Source organism: Empidonax traillii, unplaced genomic scaffold (assembly GCF_003031625.1).
Source record: "Empidonax traillii isolate 1590-97213 ecotype Southwest subspecies unplaced genomic scaffold, ASM303162v1 scaffold459:size589781, whole genome shotgun sequence".
Classification (NCBI taxonomy): Eukaryota; Metazoa; Chordata; class Aves; order Passeriformes; family Tyrannidae; genus Empidonax; species Empidonax traillii.
The window spans coordinates 319,240-336,841 of record NW_020955652.1 but is presented as its reverse complement, the minus strand read 5'-3'; the positions used below and the strand labels follow the sequence as shown (position 1 = coordinate 336,841).

At 54.4% G+C, this 17,602-nt stretch overlaps 2 protein-coding genes and 1 non-coding gene across 7 annotated transcripts; 1 reads left to right on the top strand and 2 right to left on the bottom strand.

Annotated features, from left to right (window-relative positions):
* Positions 1 to 989: 989 nt before the first annotated feature.
* On the top strand, positions 990 to 3,293 carry LOC114063231 (transmembrane protein 17B-like). The gene is made up of 4 exons (XM_027895381.1): positions 990 to 1,213; positions 1,486 to 1,589; positions 2,064 to 2,177; positions 2,589 to 3,293. Exons 1-4 carry the CDS (start codon positions 1,096 to 1,098, stop codon positions 2,862 to 2,864), a joined length of 612 nt encoding a protein of 203 aa, XP_027751182.1. The 5' UTR covers positions 990 to 1,095; the 3' UTR covers positions 2,865 to 3,293.
* A 54-nt stretch (positions 3,294 to 3,347) lies between these two features.
* Positions 3,348 to 13,670, bottom strand: LOC114063230 (P2X purinoceptor 6-like). Of its 5 annotated transcripts, XM_027895378.1 has the most exons (12): positions 13,449 to 13,670; positions 13,127 to 13,271; positions 12,864 to 12,935; positions 10,347 to 10,422; positions 9,821 to 9,914; positions 9,453 to 9,533; positions 8,612 to 8,753; positions 8,325 to 8,434; positions 6,975 to 7,068; positions 5,263 to 5,328; positions 4,463 to 4,540; positions 3,348 to 3,744 (listed from the first exon to the last, which is right to left on the bottom strand). In XM_027895378.1, exons 1-12 carry the CDS (start codon positions 13,571 to 13,573, stop codon positions 3,649 to 3,651), a joined length of 1,179 nt encoding a protein of 392 aa, XP_027751179.1. In that variant the 5' UTR covers positions 13,574 to 13,670; the 3' UTR covers positions 3,348 to 3,648. The 5 variants fall into 5 exon arrangements, with proteins under 5 accessions (XP_027751179.1, XP_027751178.1, XP_027751180.1 ...); XM_027895377.1 differs by having other exon boundaries at positions 3,348 to 4,540; XM_027895379.1 differs by lacking the exon at positions 3,348 to 3,744 and having other exon boundaries at positions 4,438 to 4,540; positions 6,868 to 7,068.
* On the bottom strand, positions 10,998 to 11,069 carry TRNAH-GUG. Its single transcript has one exon. It is a non-coding gene; the product is annotated as a tRNA-His (tRNA).
* Positions 13,671 to 17,602: the final 3,932 nt, after the last annotated feature.

Here is a 17,602-nt window from a genome sequence, read left to right as displayed (position 1 = left end):
CTTAAAGAGTGTGTCCAGAGAAGGGCAATGGAGCTGTGAAAGGGTCTGGAGCACAAGTGGCTGAAGGGTCTGCAGGAGTGGCTGAGAGAGCTGGGGGTGCTCAGCCCAGAGAAGAGGAGGCTCAGACGTGACCTTCTTGCTCTCTCCAACTCCCTGACAGGAGGGTGGATGGAGCCAGGTGGTAGTCAGGCTCTGCTCCCAAATAACAACTGGCCGGGTGAGAGGAAATAGCCTCAAGTTGCACCAAGGGATGTTTAGGCTGGATATTAGGGCAAATTTCTTCATGGAAAGGGTTGTCCAGCCCTTTCACAGGCTGCCCAGGGCAGTGGTAGAGTCTCCTTCCCTGGAAGTGTTGAAAAAATGTGTAGATGTTGGACTTAGGGACCTGGTTTAGTGGGATGCCTGGCAGTGCAGGGTTAATTGGTTGCACTTACTGGTCTTAGAGGGCTTTTCCAACCTTAATGATTCCGTTATTTTAAACTTGAAGTCCCCGCAGTGCCATCCCCTTTCCCTGCCATTCACCTCTGGCTCAACCAACCCCTCACATACCATCCCCCACCGCCTGAGCCTGGATGGAGTCTGGGGACACTGAGCAGCGTGGAAATCCACAAGGGCAGACTGTTAGCAGGGGAGCTCACAGAAATGGGTAAATGCTTCGTGAGCACAGAGGCCTCGAAGCAGCATTACAGGTGAAGAGAATCATTCTTTCATGGGGCATCCTCCTCTCTCAGGGGGCTTTGAGCAGTAATTATGCTGATATAGCCTGGCTGGGAGAGGGTGCAGTTGCTTAGGTTACCACTGTGTCCCCGTCATGGTGACAGGTACAACCTGCTGCTCAAGGTACAACCCGCTGCTGTGGAGGGGAGATGCTTTTGACTTGCCTTTGCAACTCCGCCCTGTGATTCCCATGTAGGCTTGATGTTCCAGGGTGACAATTCTCCTTCTCCACATCCCCCTCCCATCTCAGTGGCCCTGTTCCCGGGGAGCCAGTGGTCAGGTGGCCCTGCGTATTAGCCTGACCTGTCATCCCCTTGATTGCCTCCCGGCTAATCCTGGCTGAGCCGGGCTGGAGAGAGCGGGGCTCAGCTGTCAGCCATGGCTGCGCATACCCCGCTGCCCCCCAACCTGCGCCGGGGCTTGGTGGCGTTCAGTGGCTCCCTCTTCATAACCAACAAGACCCAGGATAGCGGCACTGCCCACCTCTACCAGCCAGGTATGGGCAGTGGGGCTCTGCGGAGGGGGGTTTGGGGAGGGGGATATCACCATGAGCCTGCTCAGCACATCACCTGGGTGCCTCTGAGCCAGGGGCGCCCAAAGGGTCTCTGTACCACTCCCACCACGGAGGGGAGTAAAAAAAACTCCGCAAAGAGCTGCTTGTGCTTGTGGGCTATTGCTCCACTCCACAAGCTGCGAGTTGAGGTCCCTCTGAATAGGGGGACACCGGGGATGCTGGGCAGCCTGCCCACTCCTGCCCATCCTGCCTAGCCCATGAGGTGCTGGCCAGCCTGCCCCTCCAGGTGATGCTCTACTTCAATGTCTACTACTTCCCCGTCTGGTGTCTGGCTGAGGGGATGATGCTGCAGCTGAAGGTACTGTCCCATGGGGCACGTGGGGAGGGGGGTGAGCTGCTCTTGCCCAGCCTCCCTTGTTATAGGGGGCAAACAGTGAACAGGGGGGAAACAGAGACAGGAGCCTCTTCAGAATTAATGGGTCTCCAAAATGCCCTGACCCCCATGAGTCAAGATGGGTCATCTCTGGCTGCCAGAAGTGGAAATCAGGAACTTTCCAGGCAGGAAAGGTTAAACTGGGAGAGAAAAATGGGCAGAGCTGGGCATCAGCATGGTGGGACTGGCAGAGCATGGAGCACTGGGTATGGGGAGCAGGACACAGGAAGCTGGGCATGGGGTGCAGGGGACAGGGCAAATGGGATGGGGAGAAGGGCACAGGTATCTGGGAACTGAGCACAGTGAATGGTGCACAGAGTATGGGAAACTAGGCATGGACAACTGAATTGGGGTGCAGAGGCTGGAGCTGACTGGGACAAGGCTGTGCCCCCATTACAGTACCACCTCCTGCCTTGGCACTACCAATTCCTGCTGGTCACAGCTTTCCTCATTCTCTCGCTGGCTGAGGGCTTCCGACTCTACCTGGGCTACCTGGGCAATCTTCAGGAGAAGGTAAACACCACCTGCCCTGGCACACAAGCCCCTTTTGCTCAGTGAGGGTCAGCCCAGCTGGGGGAGCTTGATGGGCCCTCCCTTGGAACCCAAGTGCCCATCACTGCCCCTTTCTTCCTGGAGTTCTGCCTGGAGTTGTCTCCAGAGGGAATCATGAGTGCAGGCAGGACCTGAAGGCAGGAGACAAAGGGGACTCACCCTCCTGCTTTATCGTCCCTGTGGGTGCAGCTCTCCAGCGCTGGGTTTGATAGCATCTCACCACATCCGACCACAGCTCTGCGGGCAGGGATGTCCCCGGTACCCGGGTGCCAAGGCCGGCAGCAGCCGATGCAGGGAGCTCCTGGGTCACAGAGGGTCCCCCGACCCCACTGCTGCCTCCTCACCCCATCTCAGCAGGTTCTGCTCCTGCAGGTGCCTGAGCTGGCTGGGTTCCTGCTACTCTCCTTCCTGATCCAGCTGCCCCTCCTGCTCTTCCTGCTGACAGACAGCCAGGTCATTCACCTGCCACTGGAGATGCCCATGCACAGCCTGTTCCTGGCCTTCCTCCTCGCCGAGATCGTGGCTGCCTTCCTGGCGCTGAAGACCATGACCAAGCAGCTGGCGGCACAGTTCTACCTGCGGCATTTCCAGGAGGGCAGGAGGGGCCGGCCAGGGGGCACAGGGGGACGGGAAGCTGAGGTGCAGTGATGCTGCAGGACCCCTCCAAACCATGCAGTCAGACCCGGTAGGGAGCATTAAATGGTGCTTGAAGCCACAGAAACTCTGTTTTTGAGCCTTGTGGAGTTCACAGAGCAGTCCCTGGGCATGGACCTGGACAATCCCTGCCCTGCACCAGGCTGATACAGCCTGGGCCAGGTGGGAGTGAGGGGTCAGCACCTCCGAAATACCCCGGCTTGACCCAGGGCTCTGCCTGTCCTTGCTGAGCATCAGCCCTGGAAAAAGGCAGGAAGTGGGGGTGCAGAAACCATTGCACCCCCCAGGAAGTACCAGCCAAGGCCTGGAGCCTTAAGCTGGGACCTTAAATCCTCTCTGAGCTTCCCAGGGACCTCCCAAGGATCTGGGCAGCTCACATGAAGTCATCCCAGCTGGAAGCATGCAGGGTGGTGTGAGAGCAGCATCCCAAAACTTTACAGCCACCAGCAGGGCTTGGAGACAAAGCAGAGTCACCTCCCACTTTTGGAACAGCTTTATTCCATTGCATCTCTGGTTTTCATGGGAAATCAAAGCCCACAGCCATCATAATGTGGAGAAACATAAAGTGCTTTAAGCGTCTTTTGGCAAGCACAGCTCTGCTCCGGCACCAGTTATCAGTGCTGGGAGTGGCACCTGGGATGGCTTTGTGTTCCAAGAGCCAAGAACTGCTGCAGCTGCCAATGTTTCTCCAGGAAAGGCAGACCCTAACCCCAGCAGTGCCCACCTGGGCCAGGACTGGCCCACCTTCACCTGGGCCGCAGCCATGCCCCCATCACATCTACCTGGAGGTGGCTCCAGAAGGAAGGGTGCTTGGGGTGGAGCATTCCCGATGTCCATAAGCTGAGGCCTCAGGCTTACCTTTAGGGGGTTTTGCCTGGAAAATGAACAGGGGTAACAGTACAACAGGCATGGGGACGGCCCAGGTGGACTTGCACTGCTCTCCTTGGTCCCATGAGAACAGATTCACTGTCCAAGACTCCCACTCTGCTCCTGATTTCAGATCTGGCATCAGGAACATTCTCCACCTGTAGGATAGTGCAGCCCTGGCACAGTTCACCAGTAGTTGGTGGATCTCAGTCCTTGGAAGCTCCAAAGACTTGGCCAGACAAAGCTGGAGGCAGGGCTGGCAGGTCTCCTGCTCTGTGGGGCCCTCCCTGTGACTTACTGATTCACCAGGGAAGTGAATTCCCACAGCAGGAATCATGTGAGGCATGAAAACCTGTCACTGAACTGCAGCACAGGACATGCTTGGAAGAGCTGCCCTCTCTCTGCATGGAGTCCAGCCAGATTCCCTTTGAAAGAAGATGAATAAGTGTGGAGCTGAGTCACATTTCCAGATAAGGTCCCCATGGGGACCCCTTGTTGTCTAACAGGAACTGAGGTTGTGATGCAGCTTTTCCTGGTACCAGCTGCATCGCTCTCCCAGTTCAGACCAGCCACCAAGCCCAAAAGCTGGAGACTAAGAGCTGCTCCACCAGGATCTTCCCAGATCTTATGAACTGAGTTTTAACCAAGAGGCAGAAAATCATAAAATTATTCACTCCAAAAACCTTCACTCCAACCTTCTCTCTCCCATGTGGCCCCACCCTTACCTCCTCGAACTTCTCCTTCCAATAAAGGTCAGCCTTTGCATCCAGGTAGAGCAGAACCAGGTCACAGACCACTGTAGCCTGGAGACAGACAAATGTTGAAGACTGTATGCAGGGAAACTTCCCGCTGGAATGTCTGGCCCTCCACCCCAGCTCCCAGTGAGCCCCACAGCTGGCTGTGGGCCAGTGCTGAGGGCAGTGAGCTGGCCCTGCCTCCGGTCAGGTCACCTGCCAACTCCAATGGCTCCTCTCTGACCCAACAGGCTCCCATGAGCTGCACAGGTCAGACAGGATCACCTGGGCTGCCATGGATGGATGCTGGGAGTGCTCTTCCAGTGCCCTCACTGCTCTGTATGGGCTGGGATGGGCATGTTGGGGACGAAAGAGGGAGCAGGTGGGGGACCTCAGGCTCCCTTCCAGTTACCTGCTGGAAGGAAAGAGCCACATAAGGGCTCTATGAGGAGCTGCCCCGTCTGGTGACAGGACACCAGGTCACTTTAGAGTCAGGGGAGAAGCAGAGTGAAGCTGCTCTCTCCTGCCAGCACCCCAGAGATGCTCCTTCCCAGGGCCCACACAAACACCTGGCCCCCATGAGACATGACCCTGACAGTGCTCAGGATCCCAGTGCTGCCATTTCTGCTAATGGTCACAGGGAAACGGGAGCTGACAGCCTGCCAGATCGTCTCCCATTCATGCTGACTGGCACCCTGGAAACCTTGTGCCCAGGCAGGCAGGGAAACAACCCATGAGTGGCAAATCCCAAGCCATGGATTGGAGGAAAAGAGTGTATCTGGAGTACTCACAGCACCAAAGAAGGCAATGCCTGTGCCGAAGCTCACGGCAGTAGGAATGATGCTGAACTTCCCAGCCTGGTGAGAAATAGTGGAGAGGGAAGACAATAAGTAGAGAGTGGTGAGAGGGGAGTGGGGCAGTGTGCTTAAAGGTGGGGGGTGCAGGAGGGATCCAGGAACATTTCTCCATGCTCAACTCTAGGAATTGCTGTTGCGCTGACTCCAACCCCCTTCGGCTGTCAAAGAAGGAATTGACAGCCGGTGACCTGGTGGCAGCAGAGGTTACTGTGACCCGCCTGCTCCCCCAGGCATGGCAGGAGCCTCCCTCTTGCTGCAGCTGCCACACATGGAACCACATCCCAGCGAACATGGCCCTGACACAATGTGTCCCTCTCTGCTCAAATGAGTCTGGTGGTCTCTGAGGGGAGAGATTTTGGGGTTACAGTCTCTGTGCTGGCTGTTCTCTCCTGCTCCTGGACCTGCCCTCACTACCCAGAAGTGGTGCACCCTGTCCTGTGCTGTGTGCTTCACCTTCTTCAGGTGCAAATGGCACACTGAGTGTGATAGTCCAGCTGTTGACATCTGTCAGGGTGCCAAGAGCTCTCATTACAGACTTCTTCTTGCACAGCTGAGCCCTGCATGTGTCAGTGATGCTGCACAGAGTAGTGTCAGTGATCACAGAATCAGGGAATGGTTTGAGTTGAAAGGGAACTTAAAGCTCATCTTGTTCCACTCCTTGTCATAAGCAGGGACACCTTCCACCAGCCCAGGTTGCTCCAAGCCCTGTCCAGCCTGGCCTTGAACACTTCCAGGGCTGGGGCAGCCACAGCTTCTCTGGGCAACCTGTGTCAGGGCCTCATCACCCTCCCTGGGAACAATTCCTTCCCAGTATCCCATCTAACCCTGCCCTCTGGCAGCGGGAAGCCATTTTCCCTTGTCCTGCCACTCCTGTCCATTGCCCCCAGTCCCTCTCCAGCTCTCCTGGAGCCCCTTTAGGCCCTGCAAGGGGCTCTCAGGTCTCCCTGGACCATCCTCTTCTCCAGGTGAACTTCCCCAGCTCTCCCAGCCTGGCTCCAGAGCAGAACTGCTTCAGCCCTTGGAGCCTCTCTGTGGCCTCCTCTGGACTTGCTCCAGCAGCTCCACATCCTTGTTATGTTAGGGACCCCAGAGCTGGAGGCTGCTCTGCAAGTGGAGTCTCACTTGAGCAGGGCACAAGGGCAGAATCCTCCTGTCATCTGCTGCCCATGCTGTGGGAGGAGCCCAGGAAACTGGAGGTTTCAGGGCTCTCAGCTCAAATGGCTGGGGCATGTCCAGCCCTGATCATGCCCACACCTTTTGTCCCTGAGGGTACAATTAATCAAAAGGGGATTAACTGTCCAGGTTCAGAAAAGTTCAGGTTGTCCTTTGCCAGGGTGCTTCCCCGTCAAGACCCTCAGAGATGCCCACAGACCCAGACCAGCTCACCCTGCCTACACAACACTTCACAGCCCCTGTGTCAGACCCTCAGGGAGGGAAGCCTCCCTGCTCAGGGAATAACCAAGAGGTTTTTCTTTAAATGGGAGAGATCATTTTCTCCCACTCTACTTGGAAAACTCTGCAATGAGGTGAAGAGCTCACCAGGATGGAGAGAAGCAACAGCAGCAGGAAGCCACAGGGGTGGTTGCAGGAGAGCAGCAGCAATCGGTGCAAGGGGTCAGCCCTGGGGGCTGCCGAGGACACGGTACCTGGCCGTGCACGGAGATGTCGAAGCGGAGGCCGTAAAGCTTCAGCAGGTTCCGGTAGAGCTGTCGCTGGGAGTCCCAGTAGTAAGAGGCAGTTCTGTGGGAGATATTGGACACATCTCAGAAAGCAGTGAGGGATGTGGGCTGCCAGTGCCGAAGGATTGCTGGGGCTACTGGGTGCCTGTGCACACCTGGCGTCCTCCAGACTGGGAGCTGGGTGACATACGTGTTGCCACGACTCACTGGCTGGCATCGGTGGTGGGGCATCTGCATCCCCTCAGCACCCAGTCTGGGAAAACACAGCCCCCAATGCATCCAGTTCAGGTGTAGACAGCCAGAGGTCCCTGCCTCAGGCAGGTAATGCCATGCACAGCTCCAAACACTGCAAATCTGCCATAGCATCCTGGTACTAACAGGCCCTACCCTGAGTTACAATTTCCTGTTGTCTTGGAATCACAGAATCATTCAGGTTGAAAAGCCCTCTAAGATCATCAAGTCCGACCCCTAACCCAGCACCACCATGTTCTCCACTAGTACCATAGCCTTTAAATCCCTCCAGGGATGGGAACTCCACCACCACCCTGGGCAGCCTCTGCTGGGCTGGACAACCCTTTTTGTGAAAAAATTATCCCAAATACCCAATCGAAACCTCCTTTAGTACAACTTAGGGGTGTTTCCTCTAGCCCCATCTGTTGTTATTTGGGAGCAGAGCCCAACCCTCACCTGGCTCCACCCTCCTGTCAGAGAGTTGCAGAGAGTGAGAATGTCCTCCCTGAGCCTCCTTTTCTCCAGGCTGAGTCCCTTCAGCTCCCTCAGCCACTCCTTATCAGACTTGTGCTCCAGATCTTTCCACAGCTCCCCTGTCCACCTCTGGACATGCTCCAGCCCCTCAATGTTTTTCTTGACAGGGGAAGAGTCGCTGCTCTGGTCCTTCTGCCACACCATTGCTGGTAGAGTCCAGGTGCCCTTGGCCTTGTCCATCTGGGCTCATATTCACCTCCAGGTCCTTTTCTGCCTGCAGCTTTCCAGCCACTCTGCCCCCAGCCTGTAGCATTCCATGGGGCTGTTGTTACCCAAATGCAGGACCCAATACTTGGCCTTGTTGAACCTCACACCACTGGCCACAGCCCATGGATCCAGCTTGTCCAGATCCCTCTGCAGAGCCTCCTGCCCTCCAGCAGACCAACACTCCTACCCAGACTGGTGCATCGACTGAAGGTGAGTTTGCATATGACACCTGCAAACTTTGTGCCCCTGCTGGTCCTTTCAGAGTACTCATCAGAACTGAGGTCTCAAATGACTGCAGTGTGCTCATCCCACAGCCCCATGTGGCAACTGTCCCAGCATCCTCACCTGAAATTGTACCTCGTGTCCTGCAGGCTGAAGAAATACTGTGGCTGGCACTGGGCAGCAGGGTGGTCCAGATCACAGTCCCACTTGATGAGAACTCCAATGCTCCCCCCCTGCAAAACACATTTTTACTCCAGGAGAAGCATGGGATCAGAAATTGGCTGAATTCTTTTCTGTTCAAGCATTCCTAGATCATACATTCCCTTAGCATTTCAGGGTCAGTCCTGTCCCCTGCCTCTTTCCTTGGGGAATTTTGAGTCATTTTCCATACTTTTATAAAAGCCAAGTACCAGCAGTGCGAGGTCTCCGAAGTTCTCTCCAGCTGCCTCCACCATGTTACGTACACGGAACACAGGACAGGAGGGGTTGAAGACTGGATCATATGTGCAGCTCTTGAAATAGTTGGGGTCACTGGTTTGTAAAGTGTTGCACCTGAGACAGCAGGGTCAGGGGGACAGAGTGTGGAAGGTCATGGAGCCTGTCTGTTGGAACTGAAAAGGGGACCCTCCTGCTGGAGTGGGCCCCCGAGTTCTCTGTTCTCTCAGTGGGTGCCTCGCCTAAAGCCTCAGATAGAGAGAGGGCGGAGTAAAACCATCCCAGAGGAATCACAGTTATCATACTTTACAGCACCTGCCATAGCCTTCCCCTCCACCTCCTAATGTTTCTTCTTTCTTCCCCGCCACCCAGCTCCCACCCAGCTCAACTCAGTGCTCCAGGGGTGACAGCAGGGACAGTTCAGCTGCTTCACACTGCATCTTCTGCCAGGGTAAGGCAGAACAGTCAGCATGCCTGGGGCTGTGAGGCCAGTGCAGCCCTTTACGTGGCTTCTGTGAAACCACTTTCAAGGACTAAAAGGCAAAAATGTAAGTCACACTCCCTGGATGGCCTAGTCCAGCTCTATGCAGTGCTCTACATGGGCATGACCAGTCCCTCTCTCTGAGGTGTCCCCATCCCATCGCTTTCACAGCTGCACACACAGGGTGTTCACCTGAACATCCATCCTGCCTCTAACTGCCCAGCACCACCTGTCCCGGGTGGCTTCACGTGGCCTCAGGTGCTCAGCCCCATGACAGACAGGCTCAGCGCTGAGGCTGGACCAGGCACAGGCTGGCTGGCAAGCACTGTACTTACTTGGAGAAGTTAAATTTGGTGAAGTGGACAGTGTTTTTTATAAAGAGAGTGAAATTCTCCGCCTCAGCCAGAAGAGGTTTCCTGGAAAACAACCACCAATGAACTCGAGCCTTGCTCAGTGGCCAAGGCACAGCCCCACTCCACAAGCTCCACAGTCTCGTCCGCAATCCCAAAATTTTGGCCACAATGGACAGATGCAAGAAACGCTCTTGCATAAAGTTCTCTGATCTTAACTGACCAGGAGTCTGATGTCAAAGGTCTCCCTGAACACAGCTGCCCTTGGGCGAGTGTCAGGGTCAGGCTCCTGGTTTACACACAGGGAAGAAACCAAAGCTCCCAATACCTGCTGTCCCCTCATCTATCATTACCTGGGCAAGGTACTGTTCTCCACAGGACACCAGCCATAGATCTCACAGGTGGAATGGGTGGCATTGAACATCACACATTTCCCCGTTTTTATCCCTAAAAATTACAGAGAATGTAAGACAGGCTAAGAGAGTTGGGGTTCATCAGCCTACAGAAGAGGAAGCTCCAGGGAGACCTTAAAGCTCCTTTCAGTGCCTAAAGGGGCTCCAAGAGAGCTGGAGAGGGATTTGGGACAACAGTCTGGAATGACAGGACAAGGGGGAATGGCTTCCCACTGCCAGAGGACAGGGTTAGATGGGATATTCTCCCCTGTGAGGGTGGTAAGGCTCTGGAACAGGTTGGCCAGAGCAGTTGTGGCTGCCCCATCTCTGGAAGTGTCCAAGGCCAGGTTGGATGGAGCTTGGAGCAACCTGGTCTAGTGGAAGGTGTCCCTGCCATGGCAGGGGAGTGGGACTGGATGAGCTTTAAGTTCCCTTTAAACCCAAATCATTCTAGGATTTTATGTTTATTCAGCAAAACTCCCAGTACCATTGCCACGAACCACGGGGTTTCCCACAGGACAATCTGCATCTTCTGCGCACATCGCGTCAAGGACAGAGGGGCTCTGGGAGGGACAAGAGACAAGTGCTGTCACTGGGCTGTGCAGCCACCTGAGGCCATGCTGTCCTTCACCCCCACTGCTGTGCTACTGCTTCTGTTTCTCCAAGCACTTCCCAAACAGTTAGAGAAGAACATTCACCATGTCCAGACCCTGCACAGGCTCCAGCCAGTGAGGAGAGAGGCATGTCTGAGGGACAATCCTTCCTGCCTGTCTCCATGCTCTTGGGAGCACGTGCCTCCTGCTCCTCAGAGGCAGAGGAAGCCTCCAGAGCTAACTCAGACCTTTCAGCTGCAACTGGGAACCAGCACAGGGGTGTTCAGGAGGGCCTTAATGACTGAGCCCATTATGGTATGGTATGGCCAGTCTCTTCGCGAACGAAGAACCGGGGAAGGTCTTTCCACCTTCCAGCCTGCGCATTGGATTGTTTAGGTGAGACACAGTGTGCGCGGAACTGAGCCCACCCTTTAATCCTGAGGTTCATCTGCCGGGGCCAAGCACGCTTGGACGGTGGCAGCGAGGTCCTCAGGACGTAGATGGATTGCCTTACAGGGCTAGCGAGCTCCATCTGCCCGGGGAGGGGCCCCGACCGGGAATCGAACCCGGGTCTCAGCGTTCACAGCGCTGTGCTTTAACCACTTCACCACCAGGGGCTCCCACTGAGCCCATGAGGCGCCTTGTAAAGCACCGTGACAAACCCCCTCAGGAAGAGCTTAGTAGACCCTAAATCCAGCATGACACAAGTTTTACAGGAGACAGGGAAAGCTCACTCTGGACCCACCTGGTTCCCAGGAGCAGTAAAAAACTTATTCAAACACAGAGAGATGATGACAGGTGGGGGAACACCAGTAACACCTTCTCCAGCTACCCCAGGCCATGGCAGGAGTTGCCAGCCCATCAGAAACCCATGTCCCCAAGACTCAGGGGGCACAGAGGCTCAAATGCAGGCAGGGAACCCCCAGTTATGGAGTCAGAAGAAGTGGGGATCTGTCCAGGCCTTCCCAGGGCTGCCACAGAACAGCCTCAGTTTCTTGTTTAGGTGTGAAACCCACCAACATGAGCCAAGAGGAGCAGCACTTCTGGGCTGGGTGGAGAGTCACTGCCTAGGGGAGTATGGGATACAAGAGAACATGTGGGTATTGCACAGGGTGTATAGGGGATGGGTTGTTTAGGGAAGGAAGAGAAAGCATGGAAAGGAGGGCACTACGTGGTCTTAAAAGGAACAAACACTGGAAAATAGAGGGATATAAGGACACAAGGAGTAACTGCATGTACAGCTGCTAAAACAGCTTGGCTTGTGTTTGGTGCCGCTTCTGGCCCCAGACACACTGGTCTGCCAGCACTGAATACCTGGGTCATCGAGAACAGTCAGGGAATATTCAGACTGCTCTAACTTCCTGAAGAGCCAAAAGCTGTCACTGCTAAATCTTCAAAGCTTTCCAAATAAAAATGTCACCTACAGCCCCAAAGCCAGGAACAGAGGAGATCAGCATGGGGTGCAGGCTGGGACGGGCACCCACCCACGCCGCAGCACTGGAACAGGACAGAATCCTTTTCTCCTGTGTCCTTGGCTTGCACACTGCAAAACCAGCACCCAGAGATGCCTGTGGCTGCCTGTGAGAGCCCTGAAATGCCCTTACAGCCCTTGTATTCCTCCCTGTCAGGACTTTAGGAGTTATCAGCATTTTAAAGATGGATCATTAGTGCCATTTTCCATGACCCAAAACTAGGGTTGCTCCTCCTCTCCCACAGCATCTGGCCACAGCAAGAGCTGAAGGGACCATTAGGACAATCAGTGCTTGGCTCAGGCACAAGGTGCCAGCAGTGGCTCAGCTTCAAGGACATTTGCTCCCATCTACCAAGCCAGGTCCAGCCTGGGAGAGCTCAGGGGAGGAGGCTGGCCTGATCCAAGCCTTAAAGGGAAGATTTCTCCCAGAGAACATATACCACTAAGTGTTGGCTGGCTGGGAAACCACCTAGACCTTTTGTTTTGTTCCTCCTAAAAACAGGACGCTAAGATGGACATTAGTCCTGCAGCAAGGAGTTATCAAGGAAACGTGACACAAATATCCATGGACTGCCTGTCAGTGTCCCCTTGTCCGAGGGCAGCAGAAAGCCTGGAATGGTCATACAGTGCCACCACCCAAGGAGCCCAAAGCTGGTGACCCTTATCCTGGTCACCACAAGCAGTCTTGTCCTGTCACCACAAGCAGTTCTGGCCAGAGCATCTGGATACACACCTTGGCTCATGCAGGCATGACAGAGCAAGTGCAGATGAGTATGGAAGAGCTATGGAGCAGTGGGAATGAGGGGAATCAGGTTTGTTGGGATTATAAATCAATTTTTCCCTTTTATCTGGTCTTCCTCTGGGTCCCACCGAGGAGCAGGATGGATGGCTCCATCCGCCACCCCCTGGGGGCTGGGCTGGGCTAGCCCTGCGCACTCACCTCGGGACAGGTGCCCTGGGCCTGCTGGGCTGTGGCAATGAAATTGGTCACCAGAAAAAGCACATTTTCTCCCTGGGAAGCAAGAAGGCACCATCAGTTGGGGGGTGACTCCAGGGGACACCCTGTGACACTGTTACCGGGGGTAACAGGCAGTAACGGCCATGTTTGGGCTTTGGAAAGCAAATGGTACCAGCGGCGTTCCCTTGCCAAGGCGACTGACCTCCTGTGTGCCCCCCCCGCCCCCGCCCGGGGCCCGGCCGTACCTGCGGGGGCCAGGTGAGATCCGCCGCGTCCCAGAGCCGCCGGCCCGCGGCCCCGGTGGGAGCAGCCCCCTTCACCTTGGTGACCACAGCGACCCGCGGGGCCGCGTCGCGCTCCTGGTACCCCTTCCGAAGCAGCAGCATCCACCTGCGGGGGGGAGCGCTGAGGGACCCCCGGCCGCCCCCCAGGGCAGGGATCCCTACCCTACCCTACCCTACCCCAGCAGGACCCCCGGCCGCCCCCCAGGGCAGGGATCCCTGCCCTACCCTACCCCAGCAGGACCCCCGGCCGCCCCCCAGGGCAGGGATCCCTGCCCTACCCTACCCCAGCAGGTAGCCCAGCGCGCTCAGCTGCAGCAGCCGGTGCAGGAGCCCCACCCGCCGGTTCCGCGTCAGCGAGAACTTGGCCGTCTTGTAGTCGAGCAGGAACCCGCAGGGCGGGCCCTGCATGGCGGCACGGAGGGGGAAAGGCGGACAAGGAGCGGAGGCAGAGGCCACAGGGTGCCGGGGTGGCGGCCACCCGGAGGAACGCGGCTCTCGGAGGGTGCGGGGCGGCCCCGCCCCGCTTGCCCTGGCAGCGACGCGGCCCGGCCGGGGGTGGCGGGGGCGAACCGCGGTGTGAGCGAGCCGGGCTGTCCCCCCCTCACCCTGAGGCCTTGGAACTAAGAGAGAAAAATCATCCAGTGTATTAACATATTGCATTTCTCTGTTTCTAGTTTTTTCCTTTTTAGAGTCAAAATTACTATAATGAATGTTTTTAATTTCTGACTGATAAATTAATACAGGAATTGTTTTGTAGTCTAGAATTACAGTACTTATTCTACTAAAATTTTACTCATTAAAATAAGAAACAGTTTTTCCAGCCTCTCAGGATGAAAGGGGCCGCTACGGTTAGTGGTTAGTGAACAGTGCTGGGTTAATGCTTGGACTCGATCTTAGAGGTGTTTTCCAACCTAAATGATTCTGCAATTCTGTAAGGTTTATCTTTTTTATTTTAAAATAATGCTATGATTTACCTAGTAAAGTCTGTCCTATAAATGTGCAACTCATTTTACAGTTATATATCCAATAAATCAAGCCTGTACCTTGGACTCACACCTGTCTGTCCACACCATTTGGAGGGGTCTCTTGTGTGTTGTGACATCTGTAAATCTGGGCTGTCTCTGGAAATGTCAGAATCATCCTGACACCCCCTCGATCTCCAGATGAAAACTCCATGTATTGAGCATAGAAGCTTTACAGGCCTTGATTTAAATCAGTGTAAGTACTTATATTTTAAAATACTTGCTCACCATTTGTTGTTTCTGTTATGTCCTTTGCCCCTAGCCCTTCCTGTGCTGTCCAAAGAAGAGATGCAAATTAAAATCCTGTGAAAAAATACACCAATACACCCCAAGCCTTTCCTTCTTCACCAGCTGGAGAAGATCTACTTGGCTCTGCCTTGACATGCATGGATTCATTAGTCAGTGAAGTCAGAGCTGGGTAGGTTTAGGTTCGATAAACCTATCAACATACCATTTAGGAACCTAAAACCACCAGGTGAGCCAGCAGTGTTTTACAGGGCAATGTCACTGGATATTGAACATCCAGTTCTGTGGGTTTGATGAGGTTTGGAGGTGGCTGAGGGAAAAGAAGCGAATGCCTGCTTGGTGCACAGGTGAGATCTGCCCTCCGTGAGGGCTGCTGGAAGAAGGGGGAGCAGGGAGCTGGAGCAGGTTTTGTGGAGGAAGTTGGAGGAATTTGATGTGCTTTGGCAGCTGCTGCAAAAGGTTGTGAGAAATTAACATGGAGAGTTACACCAAGAACTATAGTTCTGTTATACCAGTTATTCCCAATTTACCTGGTGATGTCCCCAGCTGGAATCTCGGTTCCTCTTTCCTCAAAAGGAGAGGAGTTGTGTTGTTTTTTTTGGGAACTAATCTTGGAATAACTCACCAGAATATTTTTTGAGTCCCCTGTTCATGAGGGACTCAATGGTTCCAGCATTGAGCCTTTTTTTATGGTCCAAGTGTCAATTCCATATTTTTCCTTTTTATTTTCTTTACGTAAATTGCCAGGTAGCAGTTGGATGCCTCTTGAAGGTGCTATAGCACACCAGCACTGCTGCCTCTTTCCAGGCTCCTCTCTCCATTAAAGCACGGAGGTTACACAAATCCATATTGATTTCCACTAATGGTATTTTTTCCTGAATTCTTGAGCAGCTCTCACTTTGCTCAGTGGCCTTTTGAGGCCTGGACTATCCTTGCTGCCCATCACCTCTCAGAAGGATCTGCCAGCTTGTTTTGCTGCAGCACTCTGGGACTGCTCCAGCTGCCTGTTTCTGGAAAATGAGCATTAATACTCCAGGGAAGCTCCCTGCCTGATTCCGCATGAAACTCCTCTGGTGTAAGTTACATAGGTGACCATGAAGTTTTAGCTGTAGAAGTTACTAACAAGTGTGTTTGGAGTCAGGGCTGGGCAGCGATCCTGCAGTGTGGCTCCAGCTGTTCCACACACACAGAAAAGGGTTTTTTTGTGCTTTCCAAGCATTTTTCTTGAGGACTTTCATGCCCTTTAGGATATCAAGCATGCTGCCATGCCCAGAGGTGCCTTGGCTCTTGTCCCAGCAAGGATTGAAACCCGCAGTGCTGCCCTAAAACGCTTCCAGTCTAGCAAGGGAAGCGCGAGATCATGAGAATCGGCCATCCTGGCTCCAGAGGAACTACTCGCTGCAGCCCCTTCCCTCTGATGGATGAATGATGTTTCATAACCTCAGGCCAAGCTATCATTGCCTCAGGAAGTGTCTCTGGTCTCTTGCCTAAATCTCCCTCATGACAGTTTCAGTCCATTGCTTCATGCCATGTCTCCTGTGCACACGGGGAAGATTTGTTGTCCTTTTATAGAATCTCTAAAGTCGGAAAAGACCTCTAAGATCACCGAGACCAGTGTCTGCAGTTTTGTGTCTGTGTGGTGTGTTACGTGTGGGGAAATGGGCTTTTCCTTCCTTGCTCCCAAAGTGAGTGCAGCAGATGCATCTGCTGTTGGAACCGAGTCTCTGCCACTGGGATGGACCCGCACATTCCTGCTCCTTATAAAGTCTGGTGAGACAAGGAAGAGCCGTGGCCCCAGAGCAGCCTGGCTGCAGGGACTGCTGAGACACAGCACAAAAACTCCTGGAATGATTTGTGGACCTGTGGCTTGAGCCACCTGAGCATTGTGGAGGGATGAGGGGAGAACACGACCATCTTGGTCTGTGCCATCCTTTAATGCCCTGCCACTCCCTGGACGGCAGTAGGAGCAGATACACCGCTGCTGGTAGTGTGATGCTTACCTCATCCTGAGGCAGTGTCTACAGGAGGAGGAGGAGGGGGAAAATGGCAGGGATAATGAGAGGATTACTTACAGCCAGCCTCCCTGAGCCTGCAGCTCGTCAGTGCTCCTTTCAGAGCCGAGGGGAGCAGGGAGGGATAGTTTAGGAATGTGAGGCTGGGAAGTGGTTTAATTAGGACATGGAGCTGCTCTGTCCTGAGTGCCAGCCAACCACTCCCTTCCAGGGCTCCCATTTTCCTCCCTCCAGCACGAACAGGGCTCAGCTCGGCAAGTGCATCAGTGACTGCTTATTCCCCTGCGACTCCTGCGCCCCTGTGCTTCCCCATGCAAGAGCCCAGGGACCCCTGTGGGTCCCACTGCCCCATGATCCCTGTAAGATCTCCCACAGCCCAGAGATCCCTGCAGCTCCCATGGCTCCCATCCCCGGGGCTGTGTGGGCAGCAGCAGTGATCCTGTGTCCTGGAGCCTCCGAAATTATCGAGAACTCAGTCCTTATGGCCATCCCTGGAGCATCCCTGAGTTGCACTTGGGGATGAGGCCAAGGGCCATGGGCTCAGTCACTCACTGCCATTTAAAGGGGGTGGGTGGCAGTCCCAGCATCGATTTTCTTTCTAGTACAAATCCCATGTTATTCCTCTCTAAATTTGCATTTCTCTTTGTCCCCTGGCACTTGCCTTATGGGAAATCTCTTCCCAGGTCACAAAAAACCAGCACTGCCCTGGTAGCTACTCTCCCAGTCTTCTCAGACCAGCAGCTTCACTGGCAAGGCTGAGCCATTCCCAGCTGCTGCCTACCCACTCCCCCGCTGTCCATGCGGATTATCATCCAGGGCTGACATTAAACCTCTTAGCCCAGCTGGAACACGTGTGCCAGAGCTGTTCCTGCCCCATGGCCCCTAAAGCCTTTCCTGGTTTCCAGAGCCCCAGCACCAGCTACTCCAGCACTGGCCCACATACTTCCACGCAGCTCTGGAATTAGATTGATTTCCTGCAGCCTGATTACACCATTGCCCAGAAAATAGGACTTCAGTTATAATTTTAAGCTAATCTGGAGAAAGATACTGCACTGGAAAACAGGTGTATGATCAGCCACAGGGAAGGCGCTTGAAATGGAGGTCTGGGAGCTGCACATGGGGATGGTTTGGTTTTAAATCTATTTGGGATTGGAGGT